Consider the following 12,645-nt stretch of genomic DNA (forward strand, 5'->3'; position numbering starts at 1 on the left):
CATGGAAAGAGTATGCAAAGAGTGCCAGGTTCTATTTTAAAACAATCACAGTGATTGCTGTGTGGAGAATATACTGTAGCAGGGCAAGATCAGTTAGGAGGCTACTGCTTTTAATGCAAGTAAGAAATGAAGATGGACTGAACAGGGTCAGCAGCAAGGGCTATGGCCCGATCTGGGATACATTTTAAAGGTAGAGTAGCCAGAATATCAAGAGAATGGCTTACCTCAGATCACTTCCTTTTCTCTTTCTCTAAGTGTTTTGGATTCTAATAATATTTATCCCCTCTTAAGCTTTGAGACTTCTTGTTCACCTCACTCCTCCAAAATAATGCAAGCAAATTCACTAGACCCCCTACTTAATACCTAATGTTTGAGGGTTTTATTTATGTATCACCAGTCCATCTAAGACATTTTTTAATCAAAAGATTTAAGTGCCTAATGTATCTTATTGTTAAGTAAATTTTGTTCTGTGCTCTATCACTGAAAACTGGTAATCTGCTTATGATTAACTCTATAAACCAGAATATTTGATTAATCACCCTCCAGTCCTGATATTCTGAATAATTTACTATACTACTTCTAGCTTTTACGTTTCTTAGGGTTAAGACTCATTCAGTTAACTGCTTGATGGCTACAATGCTACTTTACATATTCGGGGTTTCACATTTTCTTTTTGATAATTATTAAGATCTTGAAATGGAAAAAGAAAAACTTAACATATAAATCTGATCAATTTCTGAGTCAGACATACATAATGAAGAAAATTTAGACCACTAGTTTAGATCTAAGTCCCTTCTAGAGCATCTCAGGTACATAGCCATCTCCCATGTTTGAATACGTTCAGTGACAGGAAGTAACCAGGTCTCTTGCGGCCCATTAATCTTTGAACAGCTTACTGATTCAGACACCTTTCAGACTGATGGGCTAAACATATTTGCTATTTCACAGATGTTACTCCTAGTTTCACAATTAAACGCTACGATTTGTGTGAGCTAGGACCATATGTAGCAGGTAAGTGAGCCAGTCCACAGGATAACCTGCTTCAAGCGTGCCTTCCGCTATTGCACAGACCAGAAAATGAAAAACTTCATCTCCAGACTTTCTTGCAACTCAAGTTCTAGATTTGACTTAGTTTCTGCCAACCTTGAGCATTACATAAAACCTGAATTCAGAACTGAGTGAAATGGGGAGAGGGGCAGGGTAAAAGGCACCCATGTTTGGTGGTATGAGTCAGGAAAGGAAGCATTAATTCTGGACTCAGCAGCTCTAGCAGCAGCTTCCTGATTATGACAGGAGCACTGGCTCCCTTGCAAGGCAACATTGGTAGGGGACTTTTTAAAAGAACTCTTGTCAGAAATGGTTGACTGACAGAAGAGCTCTTTGATTAGCCTGAAAATTCAAAAACTGAGGTTTCCATGGAATGTCAAAGTGAAAACTAAATAATGAACTACTCAAAAGTACTTATGGATTAAACACAGAATATGTAATAGGAAATACAGCATAGCAGGGAGTGACAGTACTCACTTTGTCACTATGTGATTTTGAACAAGTTTTGTGATCTCTTGGTCTCATATTTCTAATTTATAAAATGGGACAGTAGTACCAGTCTTCTGGTTTTTTTTTTTTTTTGTACCTACCTGTTTTTAAAAGAAGGAGTAAATGAGATAATACTTGCAAAAAATAGCGATTACTTTAATGGATGTTTTGCCAATGCCATTGTTAAGATAGTGAGAAATTTACATATAGAGCTACATGGCTGGAAGAAGCCTTAAAAATCATCTAATCCAGCCTCTTCATTTTACAACACCATGGCCAAAGAAGAATAGATGAAATACAGTTCCTACACTCATAAATTCATAACCCAGAAAAAAAAGACCATTAAAAAAAAGAAACACAAACAATGGGGTGCCTGGGTGGCTCAGTGGGTTAAAGCCTCTGCCTTCGGCTCAGGTCATGATCCCAGCATCCTGGGATAGAGCCTCGCCTCGGGCTCTTTGCTCAGCAGGGAGCCTGCTTCTCCCCAACCCTGCCTGCCTCTCTGCCTAGTTGTGATCTGTCAAATAAATAAATAAAATCTTAAAAAAAAAAAAAAACACACAACATGACATTGAATCATTACAGTTTTTTTTTTTTTTTGAGTAACACAAGAGGGAAAGTTTGTTAAATTTTTTTTTTTAAGATTTTTTAAAATTTATTTGACAGACATCACAAGTAGGCAGAAAGGCAGGCAGAGAGAGACAGGAGGAGGAGGCAGGCTCCCTGCTGAGCAGAGAGCCCGATGCGGGACTCGATCCCAGGACCCTGAGATCATGACCTGAGCCGAAGGCAGAGGCTTTAACCACTGAGCCACCCAGGTGCCCCGGAAAGTTTGTTAAATTTAAAAGTACACTCTTGATATATGAGAGCAGGTGAGCTCAAGACAGCAAGCTGCACCCAATCATTAGAATTCTTAAATAAAGAAACCGAAATTCTCTTTACTTGGTGTTAAGTAGGTACATCGTAAATGTGGAAAGAAAATACTTAATAGTTATTTCCAGAAACAACCAAGTAATACGAGTATTTTTTTTTTTAATGCTTATTCCCTTCCCATATTATTTTGAAGATTTTGGCCCACATTTGATTCCTATGTTCATCAGGCCAAGGAAGTTTTCTAATCATTGATAAGCCCCAAACACGTATATAAACTATGCAGCACAACAGTCTTCTTTCTCCTAGAGCGTATTTCCATCCAAATCTGCCACTGCCAACCATCTACCTACAAAGTACCCTGAGTAGTCTTACTCGTTATTTTACATACCCATCTATGGAGAACTTCTCTGCATCAAGACTATTTCAGCTCTCTTAAATAAATGGAAAGAGGGTAGAAGAAACCTACAATATATTTTGATGTATTTCAGCATAGACATCTAGTCCTTGTCTCAATTTTACTTTTGTAACAGAGCCCAATCTTATTCATAGTAACAATAAATCCTATGAAAGAATTATAGTCTCCAGTCTCCCTGTAGTTAAGAGTGAACATGTGTGAGCCTGGCCCATAAGAAACTCTCCTTTATACTCCCCTATGCTCTTGCCCCTTTCTAGCTGAATGAGGTGGGCCTAAGTCAACTTGGAGGCCACATACTGGAAGACAGCACAGTCTCCATCAGTCTGGGTTCCCTGATTGACCACATGGAAGCATGCTACTCCTGCAAACAAAAACAACTACCTCAGACTATTATGTGTTTGGTGCATCATACAATTCTGGGTTTATTTGTTATAGAAGCAACCATTATCCTAAGATAGCCATTAAAAAGGTAAATTTCCTGGAATTTAGTCATATGAGCACCTTAAGTCCAACAAATTTAATATAGTGCAAAGAAAGCTAAACATCAAAACTCTTGATATTATGATAAATTATTTAAAGGTTTTCTGCATTTTCATTTATATTTTACCTTTCCAGATATTTATATTTTAATAATCTTATGAGATTACAGTTCTGGAAGTAATCCATGGTTTAACTGAAAAACTTTTTTTTAGAAGAAAAATTATTAACAAAAGTAATTTGTGCCCACAGGCTTTCCAACTAGTTTCCTGGTTAAGTAACATACAGAAGTTAAAGGCCTAGTAAGACTTACCAGTGAAGTACAAGAAGCAGGATGATTATAAGGATACCACCACACTGTTTTATAGATATTGATGTATTGAATAAACAGAGCAACCAGCAGGTAGATGAAAAAGAGAAATTCAAAGAGCAGGCTTCCATCCACAGGCAAATCAGGAATTTGGCAATGACGAACAGGACCGGGGGTGATTAAGGCTGTGATAGGTGGGACCGGAAGGCCAATAGCACTACCATTCCTGAAAGAGAAACTATGGTTAACTCAAATGGTGATAATCTTTCAGTGTTATAGAGCATAAAGGGCCCCTGCTTCTTCCTTCACTTAACACTTAAGTACTGGCCTTCCCTCAAGACTCTATCCTAGGAACTCCTGCTCTTGTCTTCTCCCTCTACACACATTCTCTCAGTGATCAAACATGTGGCCACATCTTCCATTATCTTTAACAGGCTGAAAACTAAAATCTGAGTTTCAGATCCATGTTATCAAGGTGTCTACTGGACACTCCTATAATCCTGACGCTAGTTCATGGCCCACTCAGTAGCCACCAAAATCAGAGACCTGGGAGTCATTATTAGAACTTTCCTCTGCCTCTTCATATCCAATGACTCGCTAGACCTTAAATATTCCACTTTATAAAGCTTCTTCCACCCTGCACCTTCCTCTCTAAAACCACTGCCTTAGTTCAAGCAGTTACCATTTTCCACCTAAACTACTGAAGTAATCTCCCTAAAATTAACTCCATCAAATTCTCCAAACTGCCTTCAGAGATCTAAAGTGAAACTAATAGTGCTATTGTCTTGCCTAAAACCCTTTAATAACTCTCTAGCGCCACCAGGATAACATCCAAATTTTTAGTATGTCCTATGAGGCTCTCTGTTTAACAGATTAGTCCCATCTCTTGCCACCCCTCCATATACAACCTATAGAATATCCACGCTATTTGCTATCTGTGAATATATATGCTATTCTTTTGCACATGCTATGACTTTTCCCAGCAATACCACTCAAAACCACCTTCCTTAACCCCTCACTTACATATTTACTAATGAAATCCATTAAGACTTTTTAAATGATCAAGCATATCCTTCATGAAGCTTACTGAATCAATCCAAATCAATTCACCTTACCCCTGTGCCCCCACTATACCTAAATTATGCCTTTATTATACTTTTTATTAGTTATAAAATTCCTTGTATATATCTATTTTTTATCAGATCATAATCTTAAGGACAAAGACTGTACTTTTCCTAGTTCAATTCACATATATACCTTTATGTTGAGAAGACAGCAGACTAATGTGGTCATGAAAGAGAAATCTCTTAAAATACAAATTAAAATATAGAGATTTTACTACCCATTTTCTAGCTGTCCTTTCTTCCATGCTTTTTTTTTTTTTAAATTTTATTTATTTATTTGACAGAGTGGCACAGAGAGCGCATGAGAGGGAAGAAGGTCAGAGGGAGAAGCAGACTCCCCTTCGAGCAGGGAGCCCGATGCGGGACTTGATCCCCGAACTCCGGGATCATGACCCGAGCCAAAGGCAGTTGCTTAACCAACTGAGCCACCCAGGCACCCTCTTCCATGCTTTTTTATATAGGTCAGAAATAGCTGGGCTATCTAAAATGATAAAACAGGGGTGGATAAGGAATGAACTTTCCCATTGTTTATAGACCTGGGAATAGTTACAGCTATCTAAGGGTCTATTATTGTTTTAGAACAAGGAAAAGAGGCTTGGTTTGGATATTTCCAAAGAAGATTCCAGAGAAGGAACAATATCCGTGTTATCATTCTACTCTAAGATTTCCAAATATAGAATTATAGCATTAGTATGTGAAATTTATAGTACTTAAAGTGACTTACAGGAATATAAACTCTGCTCATTCTGAACAGTTAAGAATAGCATGGCAGAGGGGTGCCTGGGTGGCTCAGCTGGTTGAGGGACTAACTCTTGATCTCAGCTCAGGTCTTGATCTCAGGTTGTGAGTTCAAACCCTGTGTGGGGCTCCATGCTGGGCAAGAAGCCTACTTAAAAAAAAAAAAAAAAAAAAGAATACCATGGCAGAATCTCAGAAGAGCTGGAAGAGAAGAACAGGGATGGGTAGGGAGAGGGTGGGAAAAAAAAACTACGCAAATTTCTTCCTCTCATTTCCAAAGATTATTCCAAAAGAACAAGCTTACCAGGGAGTTGATTGTGAACTACCAGTAGGTCTCACAACCCCACCTGCTCAATCATACACCAATCATTAACACATCGGAGCCCTCTGCTCTGTTCTGGGACATGGGCCATTGCACAACTCCAGGAGCTATCACTCACATAGAATACAACGTAAAAGGTGCTCTATGGAGTCATACAAGTCAGCAGACCTGAATATAAGGGATTAATGCCAACAGCCAATCTATTCCCTCTCCCTAGTTAATCACAAGATAAGGAAATACAAAATTCTTATGAAAATTATAAGGTCAGGAGCCTCAACTCTAGAACATACTGAAAAAAATTTTTTTTTATTTAAGATTTTATTTATTTGACAGAGATCACAAGTAGGCAGAGAGGCAGGCAGAGAGAGAGAGGGGGAAGCAGGCTCCCCGCTGAGCAGAAAGCCTGACGTGGAGCTCGATCCCAGGACCCCGAGATCACAACCTGAGCCAAAGGCAGAGTCTTAATCCACTGAGCCACCCAGGCACCCCCAAACTGAAAATTCTTATATCTCTTCAGTCAAAAATACATGAAGGGAGAAAGTATGCTAAATTATGTTATTATTTAAAGGTTAAAAAGGTTCTTACAGAATTTTTTCCAAATAAAGCAGATTAATGTGCTTCTGCTGTTAACAAAGCCAATGAAATGCTCGGGTCAAGAAATATTCAAAACACAGTGCAGAAAATCTACATTTGTGATACTTCACACAGCCTTGGCTATTATACTTCAAGCCAAAAAACAAAGGGTCAAAGATCAAATAAAATGATGCAGAGCATCTGAGGGGAAAAGGAATTTTTTTTACATTTGAAAGCTTAATAGATAAAATCAAAGTTCTTAAAACAAAACAAAAAAAATAGTTAAAATAAACAGACTTGGTCTATACATCTCAGAAAATTAGAGGTATTATTTAGGAAAAATAAAAGTATTTCTCTAACAGGATATAAAAATAGATGCAAAAAAATAAGCAAAATGGCAAAAATACATTTTAGATACAATGTGGGATAATCCTGTCTATCTAGGACTAGACCAGGACTATTGACAGTCTTTGCAGAAAGTAACTTTAAAAGGTCAGTCTTTGTGAAAGCAGCCTTTGAGAAAGTAACTTTATATCCTTGAGCCTCAGTTTCTTCACCCATAATGCAAGAGTTGGAACAGATTCTCTTTAAAGAATTCTTTTCAACCTGTACCCCGGGCTGGGGGGGCAAATAATACATTATATGTTAATAAAAATAATTTAAAAAAAAAAAAAAGAATTCTTTTCAATGTTAACGTATTCTCTTTCACACTGTGCTACATGTCCCTAAGATCATGCCCAGGCTTGAAGATTCACAGGACTGGCATACAGTTGTGTTCATTATAGTAAAAGGATAGAAATCAAAATCAGCAGAGGGAATAGGTACATGGGGCAACGTCTAGAGGAAACCAGGTGCAAATTTCCAAGAGTCCTTTTCAGTGGAGTCATACGGAAGCAACTTAAATCCTTCTGCAACTACCTGTGACAACACACACGAAATGCTGTCTACAGAAAGCCTCATTAAAGACTCAGCACCCAAGGTTTTTACGAAGGTTTTGCTAACATATGGATAAAGCAAGAAAGATTCAAGGAAATAAAAAAGAATTTGGAGGGATAGAAAAAGCAGCGATCATTTGGACATACTTAGGTCATATTATTAGGAAAGTATATGCAAGGACAAAACAAAGAAAAAAAATCACTTAGTCCTTCTCAAGTAAGATTCTCCCTCAACTAAAAGCTCTCTAGGAAACTCAGAAATTCACAGCATATCCTCCTTTTTTAAAGGCAATCATCTCAGCACTTTCTCCTGTGAACAAATCCCTGTTCTTCATAGGGAAAAAAAAAAAAAAAGGACAGGGAACTATGGATTTCAATCTTGATTTTTGTTACCAAACTAGCTCTCTGACACTCCCAAGTTGACCTTCACCAATTACGCCACAAACACATGCAAATGCTCTCTTCTCCAGCTGACCTATGTCTTGCAGAATCAAATATTTATCATCCAAAATTGTGTCACACTTAAACAATTATCCAGTTCTCTCTTCAGTACTCTACAGAGACTCCAGAAGTAAGTTCTCATCTAGACTTTGTCTTTCTTTGTACACAACCTTCCTAAAACTATTTTCTAGGCCATCTACCACTGGTTTTATCCATATTTCTTATAACCCTTCCTAGGTGTTACATAATAAGCTATTCTAGGTCTTTTCTTTCCCAACAAGAAACAAACATAGAACATCTTCTTCCAAAATAACCTCTCTAGATAAAAGTGTCACAAAATAATCACTCAATAATAATTTCAGTAATTTTTTAAGCCATGAACAACTATGATCTTTCACTTTATTCAAATTATGATGAAAAATGCACTCCTCTTCTTACTACCCCCATTGAATATGTTAAAATGGGAGAATGGGTGGAGAAGTTGATCAAGGCAACCTAACTAGAATTCTGAAAGCCAGGATAGAAGAGCTACAAAGAAGGTAGAGAAAAGAATACATGATCATAGCTACATCCATTCAAGGGCACAGGTATTTTCCAAATGTTCCTAGGTCTTCCCAGTATTCTATTTGCAAACTTGAAGGAAGATTTTGGTCCATATTTGATTCCTATGTTCACCAGGACAAGGAAAAACCATCTAGAAATGTGATTTTCAATTCTTTTTTTTTACTAGCAGAACACTTCATTTTCCTTCCCCCAAAGGACATTTTACACGATATCCTGATATCTGAACACACAGAGAAGGAGTTAGTCTGATTAAAAAAGGACTAGTAAACCTGAAGCCTGGACTACTAGGCCTACCTAACTCCTCCTCCCTTTGAAGTCTACAGCAGTCCCTGAAACCCTGAGGAGGGATTCCATGGGGCAATCTGAGAATTATCTAGGGGATAATAACATAATTATCTAGGGGAATCCACAAAGCCAAAGTAGAAGAAAATGAACAAACAACTGCTGGAGTTAATACAGAGGCAGAGTTAGAATTTTTTAGCTAGCTATAATCCTAGTAAGGCACAGCTACAATTTCCTGTTGCAATTTAAAAGAACTAAATCACTAAATTGATAGTATATATTAGTAAAATTGAGGCATATACTCAAATACTCTACCTCAAAATCAATGTTATATAGTACCTTCAAAAGCATTTTCACATATTCCCTTTTTTTAGTCTTAAAAATATAAAGTAATACATGTTATTGTAGAAATTTTGGAAAATTTAAACTTCTAAAAAGTTGTTGCAATTTACTATTTCATTTATTTTCAACATCCTGCTGTGATAATATCACTGTTTTTAACATGAGGAAATCCAAAAACCAACAGAGTGAAAAAATAATACTCTAGAATATATTATAAGTACTCTGTATACATACATAAATATAAAATTTTGATTGACAATTAGTATAATGAGAATCAGAGCCTAGAAAATTCCCTTCAAACAGGAATTTCGGGGAGAGCCCCACTGAAACAGCAAGATCAGAACTGATTTTGAGGACTGAGTAGAACCTGGGCTGGAAAGTCAGAAAGAAAGAAGGAGGGCAGGCCAGGAAGAGAGAAGTGCACAAATAACATCAGGAGGGCCTAAAAATGCAACGGTTGTACTGATTGCTAGCAGTACTGAAAATCAGAATCCAAGCAAGAGAAAACTCTACTCAGAAAGAAAGCAGAAATTAGGTGACAAAAATTATCTTGATCAAATACTTGATATAAAGTAAAAACCATCTCTTTCCACTGCTACATGACTGAAATACCTCATGAAGTTAGTTACCCTGGATAAGATTAGAAATAATTCAACCTAACTTTTGAAAATTAAGAACAAAGATAAATTTCCATTAAAAAGACCACATTCTTTATTCTCATATACCGCTCATAATGTTTGGGTTACAACTGACAGTTTATTCATTTCAAACAATTTTTTGAACAAAATAATTTTTAAGACTCTTGACAGAATATGACTTCTAATTTTAGAATTTCATGTTAACTGTCAGTTTTGATTTGTCCTTCCCCACTCCAAAAAAAGAACGCTAGTAAGTAGTTAAACCACAACACTTCTCTTGTACTTTAATTCTCTTCTCCCTTCTTTTAGTAGCTAACAAAGTTAGAAGTTGGATTATCAGCCGTAAGTAAGAACTGGACTGCTTTCACTTTGTGCGCCCCATATCACAACTTTCCATTCAAAAGTATTCTGAAATACTGAGCTTTCAATCTTCAAGGGCAGGATTCCCACTTCATTGTCAAGAAATAACCTTGATAAGCAAGTATCTGAATAGCAAGATGACTGCTATGTTGGCCACACTTATCACAGAATATTATAAATTATGCAGTCTTACTCCGTTTTTTACCTGTTTCTCAGGCCTGTTCCATTGCCACAGCCCCCACCGACCAAAGTCTGTAAAGAAGGTAAAGCTGAACGGCTTAGCTGCTGCCGACTAGGGCCCCTCCTTCCGCCGGGCATGTCCGGGAACCAGTCTGCTTCCGGTGCCACCTGTAGCTGCAACCCAGGTTAATGGCTGTCAACCTGTTTCAACTCTGAACAAAGAAAAGACATTTCAGTATCAGTTTACTATTTTTAAACTAGGCAATGTAACAAAACAACAGAAAAACTGACTAAGTAGGCCTTGTAAAACCAGATTTTCAGATAAATGCTCCTCCAGTGTGCATTACCTACTTATTCTAATGAAAGGACTAGTCAAACTCTAATAGGTCAGAAGCCTAAGCTGTGATCTAAGTTTTATTAAGCGTTAGATAAGTCACAATTTGTGTCTTTTGTCAGTCGACTTGTGTCATATGAATGATATTACAATCAGGTAGATGTTAACAAGAAATGCCTAACATATGCATTTCCAACTCATATGTAATCTTCCACAGTCAACCACTGGAAATACAGGAGAATCAGCACTGTCCAAAATGTTAGGTTTTGTTATCAATGGATCTGGGTTCTGAGATCAGATGTGCCACATACTATCTGACTGTAACTGAGGCATTTAACCTCTGAGTTTGTTTCTTCAAAAGTATTCTTTGCCCTACACAGGTTGTTGTGAGGACTGACAGGATGGATGAAAATACTCCAGTTGGTCTTTAACTCTTTTAAAAGTAAAATTGTTCAAGTGGTAACTCCATATGTTAGAGTGAAAACATCAGAAGGAGCGATAGTAGATGCCCACTACAGAAAAACTGGTATAAAATCACTTAGAAATTACCGAAACTGCAAGATTAAAAGACAAGTAACAGATGAAGATCCTCGCCCAAAGGAGGGTCCGCCAATATGTATGCCAAAACCCGCTTCCTAAATTCTTTGTCTTTCAGTTTTAACGACTGAAAAATGGCATCCTGGAAAAACCCTGGTTTTCCAAATGTTACTACAGACTGATCCGATCTTCCCTATTCCTTTTTTTTTTTTTAAGATTTTATTTATTTATTTGAGAGACAGAGATCTCAAGTAGGCAGAGAGGCAGGCAGAGAGAGAGGAAGAAGCAGGCTCCCCGCTGAGCAGAGACCCCCCCCCCCGATGCGGGGCTCGATCCCCGGTCCCTGAGATCATGACCTGAGCCGAAGGCAGAGGCTTTAACCCACTGAGCCACCCAGGTGCCCCCGATCTTCCCTATTCCTAACAGCCTTTGGCTGTGAACTAAGAAACGCCAGGTGGGACAAAACATTCAAACCGTTGGACGTAGGGCCTGCTGGTTCTTGCTCAATTAACGAGGGAAACAAAAGTGGGGAGCAAAAAATTGGGGCAGAAGAGGCGAGAGGAAGAGGTGGGGGGAGGCGGATGACAAGAGACCACAACTTCAACAGGCTGGCCCCTACAAGGGGACAAACGACAAAGCGGTTCCCGAGGCGCAACCCGGGGAGCTGAAGCAGATCGAGACAATCGCATAGCGAGGAAGCCCGATATACTCACGCATGGAGGAGGCCCGGCCGGTGGGGCGGGATCCCTAAGAGAACGCGGTGGCTTTACAGGCTGGACCCCAGGCAAGAGAATTCCCTCCCTGCGTTGAAGCGCTCCAAACCAGCTGGTTGTCCGCAGGCCGTCCCCACCCGGAGAGTCGAGAAAAGGTATCCAGGCTTCGGGCTGCCAGCCCCCGCCCCAGCCGCAGCCCCACGTCAGTACCAGAGTTAGAGCCAGAGCTAAAGTAAAAGGCAGAGCCGGGCCGGGTCAGCACTCATCCTCAGCCTCCATTACCGCGGAGCTGAGCAGACGTGGCAGCGCACGGGGATGACGTCAGTACCGCGACTGCCAGCCCCTCCAGCCTCGAGCTGGCGTCCGGAACTAAACACTCGGTCTGGGGAGCCGGCACACCCCCTCTCCTGCACGCATCTGCGCAGTGGGACTCGCCTTCTCTGTTGGCTCCTGGTCCCGCCTTCTCCGCCAGCGCTCGCCAACGTATTTCCTCCCTAGGCGTCTACGATCCGCTGGCACGATCGTGGGGGTCCTTTGCTGTCTCAAGGACTACCATTAACAATCACGTGCAAATTATCGCCCCAGTTTTACAGATAGAGTAGGTTGGGAGACGTCGCCTAAGGTCACGTCACTGCCAGGTAAAGCAGCTCGAGTCGTGATGTTATGCTTCAGCACCCAGTCGTGCGCTTATTGTATGTGAAGTGAAGGACTGGGTGGATGCTGGAGTTAAACAAGGAAATAGCACAGATTGCTGAGTCTATTGAAAGAGACAAGACACCAGGAAAATACACTAATTACAATATAGTAAATGCAACAAAAGTATGCCCAAGGTCAGAGATTAACATGCAGTTCATTGTAATTTATTCAGTATAGTAAATTCTGTGGGATGATTGTGGTGGCAATACCAAGAAAAACTTGTGAGCTTGGGGTTTAAAGCCAAGACTCCAAGAA

At 39.4% G+C, this 12,645-nt stretch overlaps 1 protein-coding gene across 5 annotated transcripts in view; it reads right to left on the reverse strand.

Annotated features, from left to right (window-relative positions):
- The window catches only part of TMEM39A (transmembrane protein 39A), a 31,195-nt gene extending 19,181 nt beyond the window's left edge, over nucleotides 1-12,014 (reverse strand). For 3 of the 5 annotated variants that reach the window (XR_004382048.1, XM_032852292.1, XM_032852291.1), the window contains exons 1-3: nucleotides 11,695-12,014; nucleotides 10,136-10,322; nucleotides 3,615-3,837 (exon numbers count right to left, since the gene is read on the reverse strand). Coding sequence is in view for 3 of the 5 variants with exons in the window: in XM_032852292.1 (XP_032708183.1) it covers nucleotides 3,615-3,837; nucleotides 10,136-10,248 (336 nt within the window). In the remaining 2 variants the exon portion in view is untranslated. Of the gene's footprint in view, nucleotides 1-2,797; nucleotides 2,818-3,614; nucleotides 3,838-10,135; nucleotides 10,323-11,694 lie in introns of those variants that run through there. The other 2 variants (XM_032852290.1, XM_032852293.1) reach the window with 2 other exon arrangements.
- Between the last annotated feature and the right edge of the window lie 631 nt (nucleotides 12,015-12,645).

The sequence above is a fragment of the Lontra canadensis genome, unplaced genomic scaffold (genome assembly GCF_010015895.1).
Source record: "Lontra canadensis isolate GAN:19392208 unplaced genomic scaffold, GSC_riverotter_1.0 scaffold6, whole genome shotgun sequence".
Classification (NCBI taxonomy): Eukaryota; Metazoa; Chordata; class Mammalia; order Carnivora; family Mustelidae; genus Lontra; species Lontra canadensis.